This window comes from Oreochromis aureus, linkage group 11, assembly GCF_013358895.1.
Source record: "Oreochromis aureus strain Israel breed Guangdong linkage group 11, ZZ_aureus, whole genome shotgun sequence".
In the NCBI taxonomy this organism is placed as follows: Eukaryota; Metazoa; Chordata; class Actinopteri; order Cichliformes; family Cichlidae; genus Oreochromis; species Oreochromis aureus.
This window is the reverse complement of record NC_052952.1, coordinates 16,767,267-16,785,597: the sequence shown is the minus strand read 5'-3', so window position 1 is coordinate 16,785,597 and position 18,331 is coordinate 16,767,267. Positions and strand designations below refer to the sequence as shown.

The following is an 18,331-nucleotide window of genomic DNA, read 5'->3' as shown; positions in this document are numbered from 1 at the left end:
TTAAAAAAAAAAAAAAAACCTATCGGAAAAAAACTAAAACTGAATATTAGCAGGGCAAAAGAAAGTGGTTGTAAGGGTAAGAATGTAACAAAAAAGTTCCAGAATACTGTACACTGTATACTATGGCCACAAGTTTTCATCATGTTGCTGATAAGGAGCAGCGCATGGAAAGCTATTCATTTGCCCAACTGTGATTTGCACCAAGAATAGAAGGTAGAAAGAAGGAAAATATAGAATACTGTCACAAAACGGCTGTGTACAAGCAAGAGAAGGACCCAAACGCAAGACTCATCGAGACAAACGTGAACTCAAAAGCACTGCTTTATTGCAGACGTGGAAGGGAAACAAAGAACAACACTTAACTGGGAAAACTAATAATAAATCATACATGAAAACACAGGGAGAATCACACAGCTATGAGGGAGGATGCAACACTAACAAAGAGAAACACAGGGCTCAAATACACTGAAGGATAATGAGGGAAATGAGACAGAAGGAGAGCACAGCTGGGAGAGATTAGGCAGGACGAGACAAGGGAAGCAAAACTAGAAATATTAACATTCGACACAGACTGTCAGAGTAAAACAGGAAATATAATACAGACACAGACTTGACAGGGGGGGTTACAGAGCAAACATGGAACACAGAAACCAAAAGACTAAGAACTCTAAACAGCACAAAAGCAAAGACTATTAATAATAAACAACATGGCTGGCTAAACTCTCAGACACTGATTACCAGCAAAAATGCTCATATCCTGACCATATCCTTTATTAAAGCTAGAAAGAAGTCCCACAACAACAAAAAATACAGGCCTACTCCACTCCAGCTGTGGACTTGCAGATGCAGGTCAAGCTGGGCAAGCAACTGAAGTTTCCAGAGCACATTGTTAAAACTTCACTCAGACTAATGTCATTACATCTGAAGCCTCAAAACACCTGATCATGCTGTTCCAGCATGATCTTTTTTTCCCCTTCCTTTTAATAGTCTGACAGCACCATCGTCTGGCCAACATCCTGAGCCCTGCTGTGATGTAAGGTTTGGAGACAGTGGCACTAACCAAAAGACAAGAGGCAAAGTTGGAACTGGCAGAGTTAAAGACATGTCTGTGAAGGTTCTCAGTCATCGTAGTCTAAGGAGCTTGGAAAGAAAAGCGTCTGGACTTCTTTAACTTGCTTGAAGACGTTTCACCTCTCATCCGAGAAGCTTCTTCAGTTCTAGGGTCACGTGTTGGAGAGTCCCAGATTTTAAGTGTCCCCCCAAAAAGGACAATGGATCACCTAATGATCCTCTATCTCATCACACGAGCCAAGGTGTGAAAACGGGTGTAGGTCACAATCAGCCAAGGTTTCGGGTGAGCTCATTGTGAAATCTAGCCCCACCCTATCATGTGATTTCCTGAGGTCAAATGGCTCAGGATGTGAGTGGGCGTTAAGGCGTCTGGGAAGGGTCACTCCTAGGAGTGAAAGAAGCTATTTATGCCCACTGTGAATGACCATCTTTGAACAGAGGTGGTGACTCTCACACAATCAAACAAGCACCATATAATTTTCATTTTATTTTCATGAGCCAGATAAGTGCATGGCAGTAAGAATGTAACCATTTGACTCTGGTTCCCATCTTCATCTCATTTGATTGCCAGAAAAATAAGAAAATAAAGTTTTTATTTTTTATGTGATATAATTGGGATTTATTATGATTTAAGTGTTTTAAATCCAAGTAAATTAAACAAAGAAGAGAAACAGACAGGAACAGGAATAGGTAATGCAACCAAATAGGCTGGAAGCCTAAACAAAACAGTAAAACAAACGTGAAAAAGAAGTAAAATAAAACATTAGCTTCTAATGCTTTGTGAAACAGGAGAAAGTTAAATCCACCACTGCAAGAAGGACTCCTGGAAATCTAACTTAATTTTCTTTCTTAATTTTTTTTAGTTGCATGTAATTTTGTATTATTTTTCTGTATTATTATTCTGACAAGAGTTATAACTGTAAATGCAACCCAGATGAACAACATGTCGACATTAAGCAGCATTCATTTTTCATATCTCACCTTCAGTGTCTTCCCTTCATAAAACCACAGAAAAAGAACAGAAGATACGATACAATTTAAAATTTACAAACAAGATATCAAAACAACCTACAAAAATAAACATGTTATTTATCAAAGATTTGGAATGAAGTAGTCTCACTTAAAACTGGAATGTTATATTTATGGGATATATTTAAATTTAAATAGAAATGAAAAGCTTGATAAACAGATACCAACTGCACAATTTAACTTCTCACTTTAGATGCAGTTAAAGTCCTATTTTAAAGACACATGTTGCATTTACCATGTCTTGGTGCCCTATCCTACTTCAAAAGATTAATAAAATAAAGAGTAGAAGAGATTTAAGTTGAAGGTGAAGCGATGCTTGCAGAAACCAAAGCTGCATGGGATGAAGGACCAGCTACTAAGATTAAGATCATTTTTATATGTTTAAACTTAAATAACATTATTCATTAAAGAAAATGTATTTGCTTTTTTTAAAGACAAATTTTAAGTTATTTTACTAAAACATAATAGCTTTGTCCATTGTTTCGGGGGGAGGGAAAAGCAAATGATCATCTTATATCAGAGAGCTGCAGCATTAAATACCCAGCTGATCACATGAACCAGATGTGGTGGAGCAGGGATTGCGAGAACCTATAATTTACCATTCTGAAAGCATTGAGTGATGGGGATATTTAATCAGTCAAACCATGCACTAACATGAAAGCACTATTGGAAATTGACACAAGAAGCCCACAACTGGGGAAAAAAACATAAACAGCTAATGTAGGAAGAAGTGAAAAGGGATATGTCTCCATTTTATAAAAACTTAATTTAGTTTGTAACAACTTCATCATTTTTCATCATTTGTTTTTTTTTTTGCAGAAAGTTGGCACAATCATTGTTGCTGTTTAATTTGAAATTAATTCTGTTTCCTGTGAAGCATTCAAAACAGAATCTGACTTATGTTTTCTTGGATAAGTCTCTGCAAGCTTGTCTTCATTGCTTTAAAACAAGGCAACCAGACTTCTGTAAGTTTGTGATGATTTCAACTTCAACTGTGACGTTTGAACTTCAGTTTGGAGAGATGAGTGGCTGGTGCTCCACACACACTTCAAACCTCTCTGATCACTAAAGGCAGACTGCATGGCAGGGTGTTTGATTACATATACTTGTGGCAATGGGACTGAAAACTCCTGAATTCAAAGGTTTGGCCAGATACTTTTATCCATACTGTATATGTTTAAAGAAGCAACTGCATTAGATTTTTTTCCAGCTTTGGTGTCAGGAAACCAATCTCATCTCACTTTTTATAATTTATAGAATTATGAATTTTAAACCACTCATGTGTGTAATTATCATGTTACTGTAACATATAGTACATTGCTTCACTGTTGCCTGTTTAAAGACTAATATGTCATTTCCTAAGCTAAACATTGCAAATACAAAAATTAATCACATATAATGAAAAAAAGCAACACAATGTAAAGAAACAACAACACAAACACAACTAATGGATCATAACCAGGGAAGTGTTCACAGTTAAAATGAGTTCATAAAATTTTGCTCATCAAGTTTTCTTTCCTCAGTATATCTACTCAAACTTCCTGCTGAGGATCGCATAACAGTTACTTTTTAATTATAAATATAATCTGCAGTGTGACTCTTCCACAACACAATGCTCCCGTTTATTGCTACTGCCAGTGTCTTTGTGCTTTATAATTTTTCTTATTAATAGCCACAACCACAATGTGAAAACATATAATAAATCATATTTTAAAAGTAATATAAAATTATAAAATAATATGTGGTCAGGTGCTCATGTTCTACAGTATAAACTGTAAGAGAAGGACACCATGAGACATCATGAGAATAAAAAGTAAATAAATATAAAAATCAAGAATTTGGTGCACAAGTCTTTGTTTATTTTTTGGATTTCTAAAATTAATAAGTACTCAGGTTAGAGAAAAAAGCAAAGAGCATTATTTCTTGTTAAATGCTCCTTGACAACAATCAGCAAGTTTCTGGTATAGTTCTAGTCTGATTTAACCAATCTTCCAGTCTCAGTTGGTTGAGTTTATTAAAAACTGTTGCTTTTTTCCACACACATTCCTGACTTTTAGCCACTGTCCACATATTTTTGGAAATTGTGGGGGGTGTATCCCAGCAAAAATAGGTCACCAATCTCACACAGGGTTTATACAGAGAGACAGAGAACCATTCACACTCACACGTATGGGCAATTCAGAATCAGCAGTTAAACTAACCCTACTAACTGCATGTCTTTAGACTGTGGAAAAAGGCTCAAGCTAGAGTATAGGAATATAAAAAGACAACTATATAAATATAGATATTTTACAGTTTCATTCTGTTCTTCATTTCCCGGTAAATTACAGTGAATTTCAGTTGTCTGAATTTCATAAAGCTGATGCTTCCATTAATGTTTTATTTTAAATATGAAATTACAGTGTGGTGGCATTACACAGTGTCTTATGCAACCACAGTTTGACCATGTCATTATTTTGATTTTCATTCTTTTTTGTTCATGGTGTCCAGTCATTAGTGAATCACAGTTATCCATCCATCCATCTTCATCCGCTTTATCCAAGGTCGGGTCGCGGGGGCAGCAGCCTAAGCAGAGAAGCCCAGACCTCCCTCTCCCCAGCCACCTCCTCCAGCTCATCCGGGGGAACACCAAGGCGTTCCCAGGCCAGCCGAGAGATATAATCTCTCCAGCGCGTCCTGGGTCTGCCCTGGGCCTCCTCCCGGTGGGACATGCCCGAACACCTCACCCAGGAGGCGCCCAGGGGGCATCCTTGTCAGATGCCCGAAACACCTCAACTGGCTCCTTTCGATGTGGAGGAGCAGTGGCTCTACTCTGAGCCCGTCCCGGATGGCCGAACTTCTCACCCTATCTCTAAGGGAGAGGCCAGCCACCCTTCGGAGGAAGCTCATTTCTGCCACTTGTATCCGCGATCTCGTTCTTTCGGTCACTACCCACAGCTCGTGGCCATAGGTGAGGGTCGGGACGTAGATCGACCGGTAAATTGAGAGCTTCGCTTTTACACTCAGCTCCCTCTTCACCACGACGGACCGGTGCAGCGTCCGCATCACTGCAGCCGCAGCACCAATCCGTCTGTCGATCTCCGGCTTCCTTCTCCCATCACTCGCGAACACAGTTATGTTGTCAGCAATTCACACTGTACAGCTGTGTGGGGGTTTTTTTCATCCGGACTTACTACAAGTCCAGCTACAAAAAAGATCCTGAACGGGTGGTTAGGATTGCGGAAGAAAAGTAACAGCATCATTGACACTGTCTATAAATAGACACTGCTCATGGAGTACAACAATAAACTTCCTGAAGTATTCGTGGATGTTTGCTGTCTCATCCTGGTGTGCGGTACTGACACTCACCAGTCTCCGGCCTCCTTCTTTCCACTTACAATACAGTCTCAAGGTGCTGGACTTGGGGTGAAACCTTCCATGGAGCTTCCTGGTCTTTTTGTCAGTGGCTTCTATCTCCTCTTTTGGCCAGCTTATTATCCCGGCAGGGTACCTGATCACAGACTGGGCGTAGGTGTTGATAGCCCGGATCTTGTTCTTCCCATTTAGCTGACTCTTCAGGACTTGCCTGACCCTCTGCAGGTACTTAGTTGCAGCTTTCATAGAGGCCTTTTCATGGTTTCCATTTGCCTGTGGGATTCCCAGGTACTTGTAGCTGTCCTCTATGTCTGCAATGTTGCCTTCTGGTAGTTCGATCCTCTCAGTTCTGACTACCTTCCCTCTCTTTGTTACCATCCAAATGACATTCCGATGTCATTGCTGTATATCCTGGTGAATCGATGTCTCATTCACTCTTGACATACAGATTAATGGGGTATGGCTTCATATTTATGTTTCTCGCTCATGTCTGCGGTAGACTTAGTTTAGGATGGGAGGTCTAGCGTAGGACCCAGACGCCTCAGGCGGGAACCGAACTTCCGACTCCCGTTCTAAAGTCGTGTAGTTACCACAACGCATAGTGGTAAGTCAACCGAAATGAGCAAACACTTATGAGACCCAGTATGGCTTGTTTTGATTTCTAAAAACCCAAGTTAAACCAATCCAGTCTACAGTTTTTGGAGTACTCGAATAAATTAAACTGAGCTCCTCTTAATTTAATTTTTACTCATAATATCCCACAAACTTTCAGTTTGTCAGTGAAAAAAAATTAAACAAGAGAAAAAAAAAACAAGACAAGAATAGCAATTATAGATGTAGTTTATTGTGAAATCAGTACTACATTTTGTTACATGCACACTCAACAATGCTTTGACAAGAAAACAAAAACAAAAAAGTTAAATAAATGCTGACTCCAGAGTTCAACTGTTGCATGTTTTGTAATAAAACTGAACATGCATATAGTAAAATATAGTAAAATATTTCCTGTTGAATTTGGAAACTCTTCATGTTTTGTTATTTAATGCTCAGTCTTTTGCACATTTCTATTTCTGTTGTGCTGAGTGACATTGCAGGGCCTGTTTTAAGTCACCCTTCACTCTTCACAACTGAGTATCTTCCTGTTAATCTGCTGTGCTGATCAAAATCTCCACATTAAAATCAGCAATTACTGTACACCTTAAAATATGACAGATCACATTTTGATTCTTTTTAAAAGCTATAAAGAGCTCTACAATCAGAATTAAAGTCTTTAACTGTGGAGAGTCTTTGTTTCCCAACATGTTCCATAATTTTCCCTTAATTATAACCATTAATTAAATGAATGTGTGTGAATGCTAGACAGAAATCACTTAAGCACAGAAGAAAGTGACTGAGTGATCCGGGAGAGCAGAAAAGCACTACCGGTATATAAGAATCAAATCATAAAATATGAGTGAGATGGGTAACAAACAATTCATTCAAACATGTCATGTCTATTAACATATTATGTCTTCTCTATATCTCTAATAACCTAACCATTGACAAATGAAGATGGAATCTTAAAATAAATGGAAACATTTTCTTTACATCATAGTTAAGAATTTCAAATATGCCTATAACAGACCAGGTTTCTTGTTATTTAATGCTCTCCTAAATTATCAAAAACATGCAACACACACTGTATTCACAATCTATGTGGTCTGAATAAAAAAAGGCACTTCTAAATTAAGTTAAAATTATACTTAACACTGAAGGTCTTTATCGTTCAAACAATAAATTCAGTCTCGGGACAAATGAAGATTTAATGTTCAAAAATAGGCTTACAGTACTGATACATCTGTTTAGAAAACAGGAAGTGGTGGGGTTGCATTGCTATATGCTCAGTTAACATTTCTGGCATAAATCAAATCAAAATCATCCTTTCAAGCATCAAAACAAAGAGAAAGCATCACACTGGTTAATAAAAAAAAGGCTAAAAGCTAATTGTCGAAAAAAAAGCCATCCCTCCCTTTACTTTTTGATACTTTTTTATTTTACTTTTGTTCAATCAGACTTTTTTTTACTTGTATTTAATTTTCATAATGTTTAAAAATATGATAAAATTGGGACTGTAGATAATACTGACAAGAGCTGTAGCTTCAAGAGAAAGATGAAACCACAGAAAAATAAGAACAGAAAATAAGATATCATTTTAAATTTAATATCAAAACCACCTACAAAAATAAATCTGCCTTCTTTCTTGAAATTACTGTGAGACCATTGAGGCATTTGTGCACGGAAAGTTAGCGGTGGAGAACCAAAAACCAAAAACCCTTTGGCCTTTAATCAGAATGGCTTAGAATGATTTAATTTAATTAGAAATGTAATCTTGAAGACGTGTGGATGTACAATTCCAAAGATTTTGCATTAAAGACAAAAAAAAGAAAAGAAAAAGAAAACATGCATGTGTACTTTTCTTATATTGTGTTTTTACTTAACTGTAAAAACAACAAAACATTTTTTCTCATCTGCAAGATAATCTGGAAAGCCTGTTCCACATGCTGTGATAAATAAAAACAATCATATTGTTATCATATATGATGTCTTAAATATCCCAATTCTTTGATCTTTGGGCTGAAGGAAGAACAACACTCGGTGTATAAATGCTCAAACAACAATTCTCATTATTCCATACAACACTTTGAGCATAAACATCCGGACAGGAGATGTGGACAGGAGGGTGTCCACCAGATCTCGAAGTGTCTGACCGTTTCTCACATTCTTATAGCTTCAGCCCCCTCCAAAGTCATAAAACCTAAACATTCACATTCTTTCTCTCTCATTGAGCCTAAGTTATGACCTTGGCTTCCTGTGCAGTATGTTCTGTTCTTTCTAATCAGACAAATAAGGCCATGATTCTCTGAAAACAGCATTTCTTATAAATCAGCAGTATAATGCATCATAAAACAGTGTAATGATTTCCCAATCTTTAATCCAAGGCATAATGTGGCCTATAGCCATATAATGATTCAACAATTCTTTGATTAGAAGTATAAGGTGGCATAAGATAGTATAATAATCTCACAGATGACAGGCTCAGAAACCTTCTTGATTTTGAAGCTCTGCAATACGGTTCCTTAAACAGAAAAAGATACATATATTAAAGAGCGTACTGTAGAACTGATGAGAGGAAAAATGTCTCCTTCTTGTTAACAGAAAGCTTGATTCTCTATAAAATGACTCACTTGTATTTTTTTGCCATGAAAATGCAGGGGATGCCAAAGAGCAGAGCTGTACCAATCCCCACTACAGCAGGAATGATGATGTGATTATAGTTCTCAATATCTGGAAAGAGACAGAATTTATGACATCACTAAGAATGCATACAGTCATTGAAAGATACTTTTAATAGTGATATTAACGTTTTCTTAATCATGCAAAGTTAAGGTGAACCAACATATTGGAAGTAAACTACTAAAAGGATCTCACGTTTTACACTGAGTGTTAATTTTGAAGAGGATGTCTTCTTCTCATTAAATGCAGCCGTGCATGTCAGCTCTCTGTTATCATCCTTCTCCTCAGGAATAAATTTCAGGATGGACTGTGTCTCCCAGTTGCCAGAATGAATTAGTCTATGGTACACAATGATCCCTTCTGTCTTCCAGTTCCATGTAAGTGTAGGTACATGGGTTGGACAGGTGTGCATGACTGAACAAATGACAGTGTAGGGCTCTCCTTGAGTGGCTGCCATTGGCTGAATCAATGTAGGCTCTGCAGGCTCAGCTGAAGATGAAAACGGCAGACATAAAGTAAGAGGCAAAGTGATTTAACAGAAAACTGGTATAGATATTTGGAATTGGAAGGTGGAAAGTTGGTGACATACTGATCATGTTCAACTCGACGCAGTCTTCAACAAAGGAGAACATGTCCTTGGTGGGTTCATTGCCTTCTGATTTTACTAGTTCAACTCTAAAACAGAAAGGGCCATTGTCATGATCTCTAACATCAGTTATTTCTAAGGTGCAGTTGTTGTGGCTCAGCTCTCCCAACATCTTTGTTCGGCCCTTAAAGTTGTCCTTAATCAGTGTAGCATCACTATGAAAGATGTTGTTTCCTTTACTATCTGGTGTTTTGCCTTTATAGTGCCACATCGCTCTGAGTCTGGAGGAGGGCAGGTTTCCTCCAGTATGGGAGAATGAACATGGTACCACAACACAGGATGTAACCAGAGCGTCAATGCTTTTTACAACAGTGGCCTTCCATTCATCACTGGACACGGAGCTACAGATGGCTGAAAGAGAATTAAGGGAATGTCACTGAAATAATGACTTCTCTGCCATTTCTTATAAAGGTATACATTATTTGTAAAGCAACTGTAAACCAAGAGGTGACTCATTATGTTACCTGCAAAAAGCATACAAGTTATCATAAACTTTGTTTGATTGTCCATGTTTCTTGAGGGTCTTGTAAAACACTGCAGGATTTTTCCATGAAAAAAATACAAATAAATAAATAAATGCATCAAAATCACTTCAATACATGGAAATTACAACACAGTTTTAGAAGTTAGACAACTTTTAAAATATATTTATATGAAAGACAGGCAAAATTATCATTCCCATACATACTGCTATATACTCTGTTGGTATTTTGTCAGCGCCTCTGTCATTTATATTTTATTTATTTATTTTATAATTTTTTTATTTATTCTATTTTACTATTTGTCTCTGAAAGCAGCAAATCTCTCACTTCCCAGGTTCTCTGTATTTCTACTTTTAATGTCTTTGCATTGATACTGCAAGGAAGTATCATGGGTTTTTAAAGTCCACAATCACTATTTTAGGCTTCATTACAGTGACTTACAAAAATGTTATAGCCACGCTTATGCCAGAAGTACTGTAAATATTTTGACAGTGAATTTTTTGGTAAAATACATAGGCTACAATACTGTGCAAAAGTGTTGGGCCACCGTTCATTTCATTATGTGTTGCTGGGAAAATGGGAAATAGTTTTTTTATTGAAATATATAAACAAAAATGAAAATACAATACACAAGGCAAAATCAGAGTTGTACAATTGTAACAAATTTAAAGTTGATATTTGGTATGACCATCTTTATTCTCCAACACAGTCTGAACTCTCTTAGGCAAGCTTTCTTGAAATCTCTTTTAGCAGTACTCAGCAATAATTTTCCAGGCTTCCTGAGTGACATTTCAAAGCTTGATGTTGGGTGGTATTTGTTTCATTTTCTGTCAATGCACAAGCAGGCAATGCCCAAACAAAAATTTAGAAAGACATTCAGAAAGTTTGGCAAACTACTTCTCAAGAACATTTGTCTGCTTGGAAGCAAAACATAAAGAAATGAGGGGTGACTTTTGCACAGTAATCTCTGTAATAATCATAAATATCTTACCTGCTTTTGCTCCCGTCTGGCTGAGTTGTTTGTGGCTACAAAACACTTTGACACTGTGTCCGACTCTTTCCAGTTTTCCAGATGATTTTAGTTTATTCATTCACTTAAAATCAAAGAGAAATTTGCTGCTGCTAAAGAAGACAAGAAAAATTAATTACCAAATGCCAAAAACATAAACATATTTTTCCAAGCATTTTTCCAAAAACATAAGTATTAAAAAGTAGCTGTATCTCTCTCTCTCTCTCTCTCTCTCTCTCTCTCTCTCTCTCTATATATATATATATATATATATACAGTTAAGCCCAAAATTATTCATACCCCTGGCAAATTTTGACTTAAAGTTACTTTTATTCAACTAGCAAGTTATTTTTTGACTGGAAATGACACAGGCGTCTCACAAAAGATAATAAGATGATGTACAAGACGCATCATTGTGGAAAAAAAATATTTCTCAGCTTTTATTTACATTTGAGCAAAAAGTATCATGTCCAGAATTATTCATACCCTTTACAAACTGTCACAGTCTCTGGGAAAATCCAAAGTTCCATACCATTCCAAATAGTCAAAGCTGTTCTAAAGCATCCCAATTACCCTGATTAATTGGAAATAGCTGTTTTGATCAACTCAACAGGTGAAAAACAGCAGCTCTCTGCAGGTGGTCTGTGGACAGTCATGGCTAAGACAAAGGAACTCAGTGAGGACCTGCAGCTGTGCATTGTGGCTGCTCACAAGTGAGGAATTGGCTACAAGGCCATATCCAAATGTTTTCAAGTTCCAGTGGCTACAGTGCAAAGTATTATTAAAAAAATACAAGATGTTCCGCACTGTGGAAAATCTCAGAGGACGTTGTCGGAAGCCAAAAGTGACACCTGTGCTGGCCAGGAGAATAGTGAGAGAGGTGAAAAAGAATCCAAGGATCACCACCAAGGCCATTCTGGTGAATCTGGGCTCTGCTGGTGGCAATGTCTCAAGGCAGACAGTCCAACGGACACTGTTGGGTTCCACGGATGCAGACCAAGGAAAACGCCACTTCTCCAGGCACTTCTAAGGCATGCAAAAGCTCATTTGGCCTTTGCAAATGCTCATCTGGACAAAGAAGAAGGTTTCTGGTCTTCAGTGTTATGGTCAGATGAAACAAAAATTGAATTATTTGGTCACAATGATGTTGGCATCATTGTGATCATTTGGCATAAAATGGAGAAGCCTTCAACCCAAAGAACACCATCCCCACTGTCAAACATGGTGATGGGAACCTAATGCTTTGGGGGTGTTTTTAGCCAATGGACCAGGGAACCTAATCACAGTAAACAGCACCATGAAAAAGAGCAATACATGAAGATTCTCAACAACAATATCAGGCAGTCTGCAGAAAAACTTGGCCTTGGGAACCAGTGGACATTTTAGCACGACAATAACCCAAAACATACAGCAAAAGTGGTGAAGAAATGGTTAGCAGACAACACCAGTAACGTTTTGCAGTGGCCTAGCCAGAGTCCTGACTTGAATCCAATTGAGAATCTGTGGAGGGAGCTAAAGATCAGGGTGATGGCAAGAAGACCCTCCAACCTGAAAGATTTGGAGCTCATTGCTAAAGATGAATGGGCAAAAATGCCTGTGGAGACATGCAAAAAGCTGGTCTGCAATTATAGGAAGCGTTTGATTGCTGTAATAGCCAATAAAGGCTTTTTTCTATTGATTATTGAGAAGGGTATGAATAATTCTGGACATGATACTTTTTGCTAAAATATAAATAAAACCTGAGAAATATTTTTTTCCACAATGATGCCTCTTGTACATCGTCTTATTATCTTTGGGGAGACACCTGTGTCATTTCTGCTCAAAACAGAACTTGCATATTGAACAAAAGTAACTTTAAGTCAATATTTGGCAGGGGTATGAATAATTATGGGCTTAACTGTACGTATTAATACTGGAGGAGCATATCGGAGAAGAACGCTCAGTAATGCTCAGTGGCTATTGGATCTAAGAGTTCTCCACAGCAACCTCTCTGAACAGGATCCAGTAATCATCACAGTGGCAGACATCCAGTATGAAGACAGCACCAAGCCCTGACATGATTCACGGTACCACACAGAAGCTCCTGTCAAGCATCATGTGCTATATTAACATAATAATAAAAGAATATCAGTAGATTGGAATACAAACTCTTTTTAAAAAATTCTGATTATACCCAGCTGAAGCAAAAGAAGGAAAAAAAGAATGTTTTCTGCTGCCTGCATGGTATGGAACGCCAGGACTGCCATAATGAATGAATTAAATACACCATTAAATAATTAATTAAATGTGGCAATAATTAATTAAATGTGGCAACAATTAATTAAAATTGGCAATAATTAATTAAAATGGGAAATAATTAAGTTTTTTTACACATTTAATTAATTAATTAATTAATAATTAATTATTAACCCATTTAACTAATTATTTATTTATTTCACATTTTAATTAATTATTGCCACATTTAAATAATTATTTAATGGTGTATTTAATTCATTCATTTTGGCACAGTTGACTCCTTCAGGTCTCACCATGAAATCATTTTATCTGTCAGCCTCACCCATCAAACTCAGGGGGCGGGGTTAATGCTGATCGAGTCAAAACCATTGCTTTGGCCTGGTGGCCATTGTTTTTAGCACACAACAACCAGCATGTTGAAACTAACAGAACTGAACTTTGGAAAAACCCTGTTTGTGTGTCACCAAATACCGTTTTAATATTTTTTTAGCCGAGAATGTAGTGGTTTAATCTTCAGATGTCTGGTCGGTTTGTCAAGATACAGCCTCTTTGCAAAAGTGCTTCGATGATTTCGGAGATGACTGCCCAGCCCAGTCTCACGGCAAAGCGTGGGATAGACCCGCTCGCCTCGCAAGCAATCGAGCTTTTATTACCACCGACAAAGCGCAGGCCCCGGTACACAGCTGTAATAACCCCTGCAGTACACTGACTTCATTTACTGAGGTTATATTTATCGGGTTTTTATTTCCTGATGTTCTTATGTGTCCTACGTGTTTCAGTCGCCAATTCTGAATTATAACTAACATTAAAAACATGTTTAAGGAGGAGACAGAGCAAATAAATTTGATTAACAGCTGATCTTTGGGTTTTTGTTCAGTAATCAGCGTGACCTGTGTATAAACGCATAAAAGAGATAACGTTGGTGTTTCTGTCATGTAGTAACTGCTAGGTTTAACTGTACAAAGGTGGTTCGACACTATGAAACACATACAGACTTCATGATGTTGGGCTAATATTTTTATTATGAATATTAATCATGAGGGTAAATGGCCCTGTACACCACGGAGCGAGGTCAGCATATCCACGATATCTTCAACACACAGTTTCCCAGCTGGGTCACATGAAAGTGTCGGCAGCATCAAACTAATGTAATGGTCATCTACGAATAATTCACGGGTCATATCAATATGATTTTACAGAAAATCATCCTTATTACTGCCAACTATTCCAGAGATGTGAAAATCTACAGCATAAAGAACAAAAAACTATAGCAGTCTAACGCAACACTGTAACAGAGATGAACCGTCAGTTTGTCACAGATCAAAGTGGAATGAAAGTGATTGGTTGAACAGGTGTTCGTGATCTGTGTTATCTGCGTTTTCATCAGCGTAAGAGACTCAGCAGCAGATTAGAATAACATTTTGGTGATTTAATAAATCACTAAATTAATACACGCAAGAAACGATCAAACCTGTTCCGACAATTTGAGTTTGTATTCCCTCAGCTGCAGACTCGCTGCTGTTTAAATGTTTGAGAGGAAGATTAGATATAGACATAGCCTCAGTCTGCGTTCACATTTGATATGAGGCCAGGACGTATAGTGGCTGTGTCCTGTTTTAAGATCATATATGTAAAATTGTTGTCTGACCCACTCAGAGTCCGTGGTTACCATGGTTACTGCATAATCAGCTGTAATTTAAACAGCTGGCATTGCGGAAACCTACCGGCGACATGAGTGTTTATATTTGTCATTGCAAAAGAACTGTCTGAATGGTTAACTGAAGTTAACTTGGATAAATTATAGTTAAGGAGTATCACAGATAACGCCCACGTGAGCTGTGTGACTGTTCACCACTACACTGAAATAAGTAGGCTATTACTGAAATACACATGCTATATCATAAACTATGATATAAATAGGGAGGTCCTATTAACATGTTTAGTTTTAAAGGACACCTTCCTGCCTTTAGTCTCATTCATGAGCAGTATTAGTTTTCTTCTAACATCCAGAAGTCTGCACGATGTGTTTCATAGTTTGTAACAAGCCTTTGACAGTTAAACATAACATGACCGAAACAAAAATAACAAAAAAAAAAAATAAAAAATCACACAAATTATATGTTAACCTCATTTATTTTTAGTTAAGTAAACTCTAAAAATTCTAACAGACAGCTGGTGCTTAGAATACAGTTGAATAACTATTAAAAAACAGATGATGTAATATTTCTGTCCAGGTTGCAGTCTTCATGATGAACACGCTGTTGCAAACTCTGCTCCTCTCGATGGAAATGCGCCTTCTTTTTCCTCTTTGTATAAAAACATTTTAAAAGTCAGTTTAATCTCAAAATTCACTGTTAAATCCAAAACACACCAGATAAAGAAAAGCGAATGGTTTAGTCTAACACAGTGAACCATTAAACTTCAGTAAAACTATGCAGTTATGAAACGTAACTTTAACCTCAGCCAAACCGATTTGCTCAGTTGTAAATAAAACAGTGAAGTAAACGTGACCCGACAGACAGAACCTGAGTGAATTAAGTCAAGCGTTTAACCACTGAGAGCTAAAACTCAGGTGAGGTTTCAAAGCTGTGTGCCGGTGATTGGACATCAGCTGCTGATAAAGCTGGTTGGCCTATAAAGTGCTCTGTTGGGAAACAAGCTCCAGCAGCTCTGCGCTATCACCAGGTAACGTGGGCATGTTTCTTGAATTAGCAGCAGGTGTTAAACAGCTGACAGGTGAGGAGGAGGATGCATGCAGGTAAACTGAGGGCCTGTTGAGCTGATCGCTGGTGTCGTGCGAAAAATGTCAGCTTGTTCTTTATGTTACAGAAGCACAGAGACACAAGACCAGGCGGAAAGAGACAATCGTTCGGTGAAAATGAGAATCTGAGAATGCAACATGTGGGACACGGCGACAGTTAAGCTGGAACACTGGGGCTGTGAGCTCGGTACACTCTGTCAGCTGACTGTTAGCAGAGCTAGTGACATCTCTGAAAACATCTGAGCACTTTTGCAAACATGTTCTATGTTGACAACCTGACCAGACATGTGAAGATTACGCCACAACATTCGCAGCTAAAACACTGCTAAAAGTGTAGTTGGTGACAGAAAAACGGGGTATTTTAAAACTTTACACCTCCACCATTGCTGCCTGTGATTAAGAATTCATTCTGGGATACCTGGCTGCCCCAAGTCCACACAAGCAATTGATTATCTAGGATCGACCTGTCTTGACTTACTTTGCACAGCAACCAATCAAATGTTAGAGAAGCTGCATGGGCAGCGTTAACCCCGCCCACTTGGTTTGATATGTGAGGCTTACAAATAAAATTATTTCAAGGAGAGAGATGAAGGGGACAAAAGTGCCAAAATGAATTAAATAAATAAATCATTAAATAATTAATTAAAAATGTCAATAATTATTTAAATGTGTTATTAATTAATTAAATATGTCAATATTTAAATAAATGTGTCAAAAATTAATTAATTACATGTGTCGTAAATATTTATGTAATTAATTATTTCCGATTTTAATTAATTATTGCCACATTTAATTAATTATTTAATGGTGTATTTAATTAATTCATTATGGCAGTCCTGGCGTTCCATAGCATTGTAGAGGGTGACTTTGGGTCTAAACAGTATAACACAACACAATATTTTCTGAGTTCCAGTAGGTTATCTTTGTGTACAGGATGTGATCAGCTGATCTGCTACTCTTTGTGGATGTACACAACTGAATTCAACCAGATGTCAGCAAATGTTTCATGTGTTGTCCTGGCTCATTTCCATCCTCTACACTGACAATACACTATGCTGTCGTTTTTCTAGACACTATAAAGTTGGTATGAAGGTGGAATTCAGTCAATGAATCTAAGCATCATCAGCTATAAATCGTATTAATCTCTGCTACACTTGATGTAACCAACTCTGACCATGAGGCCATAGCTTTTCTTGAGCTGACAGAATTGTTGTATTTGAAATTACCAGCAAATTAAAAAATATTACTCCCTTTATGCTTGCTGGTCCTCTAGCTAGATGCTGAAGCACCGCAAACGCAATTCATCAACACCTGTTGTGCCACAAAAAAAGAAAAAAAAAAAGAAAAAAAAACCACAACCCATTTTAACTATGGTTGTGTTTTTTGATCTCTTTTTATGTGACATCCCCTGGTGATTAATAAACGAACAGGACTGCCTTTCATGTGTTTCTGTTTAGGCTTAAATCGGTTTGATGTTTGAAGCTCGCAGTGATGAAATAGTAGCTACCATAATATGCCTTAACCAATAGTAACAAGCCTGTTTTGAGCCTGTTTTTGTTTTCAGGAAAAAAAAAACGCTCAAGTACAGATACTTGAAAATTCGATTTAAGTACAGTAACAACGTATTTATACGTCGTTATTTTCCACCTCAGAGCCCCGACAGTTTGTTAATTTGACACATGTTGCTGCATCTGTTTTTATGTTCGTTTTATTTTTTTCTCAGCTTTTATCTCCACCATTTCGCTACTTCTTCCACACTAATGAAAAGAAATGGGCTCCTGTCAATGCTTGTATGCTTGCGCAGCGGCAAAATGCGTCTCTCCATCGGGAAAATGCCAGTTATTCTTGATTACCAGTTCAGCCCTGCCTGGGGCATTTCGAAATCGAAAGTGTCGCCTTTCGGCTCAACTCTCGCTTCAAAAATCTCAAACACAAAGCTATCGTCCCACAGTTCATACTCTTATCTATTCTATTATCATTACACAGTGCTGTTTTACCTGCTTCTCCTCAGTTGCTTGTCTCTGCAAATCTCTTTGACATCATCTCTGACTCTTTCAGGAGGATTTTCAAATCTTTCCAGCTGGAACCACCCACTTAACTGGAATCCTAGAAAGAAGCACAGCCGTCTTATTAACATACAAAAACATGACCAGGATAAAATGGCGGATAAAAAAAATCCCTCACTGAAAATGGGGCAGGGCCGTTTCTAACTTTTTTGAGGCCCTATTTTATAACATTACACAGGGGAGTTCAAAGATAATCTGTGGCTATGCATCAACCTGTTACACTTTAAGAAGATAATGAGCTGGATATGTGAGTCTAAAATTCTAACAAATATTTTTCATGTTCATCCAGCTATTCAGTAAATTCAATGTCTGTCGGTCCAGCTATTTATATTTTAATGACTTAAGACCAGATGTTTTCTATATTACTGTACATAAGTATTCTTCACATATCAGTTAGATGCTATA

At 37.5% G+C, this 18,331-nt stretch overlaps 1 protein-coding gene across 3 annotated transcripts; it reads right to left on the bottom strand.

The window, feature by feature from the left end:
- Positions 1–6,276: 6,276 nt before the first annotated feature.
- LOC116335420 (myelin-associated glycoprotein-like) lies at positions 6,277–18,009 on the bottom strand. Of its 3 annotated transcripts, none has more exons than XM_039619420.1 (6): positions 17,858–18,009; positions 10,847–10,977; positions 9,317–9,724; positions 8,923–9,216; positions 8,679–8,778; positions 6,277–8,569 (listed from the first exon to the last, which is right to left on the bottom strand). In XM_039619420.1, the coding sequence occupies exons 2-6, from the start codon at positions 10,944–10,946 to the stop codon at positions 8,530–8,532; spliced, it is 942 nt and encodes a 313-aa protein (XP_039475354.1). In that variant the 5' UTR covers positions 10,947–10,977; positions 17,858–18,009; the 3' UTR covers positions 6,277–8,529. The 3 variants fall into 3 exon arrangements, with proteins under 3 accessions (XP_039475354.1, XP_039475355.1, XP_039475356.1); XM_039619421.1 differs by having other exon boundaries at positions 10,847–10,974; positions 17,858–18,003; XM_039619422.1 differs by lacking the exon at positions 17,858–18,009 and adding an exon at positions 9,838–9,907 and having other exon boundaries at positions 10,847–10,979.
- Positions 18,010–18,331: the final 322 nt, after the last annotated feature.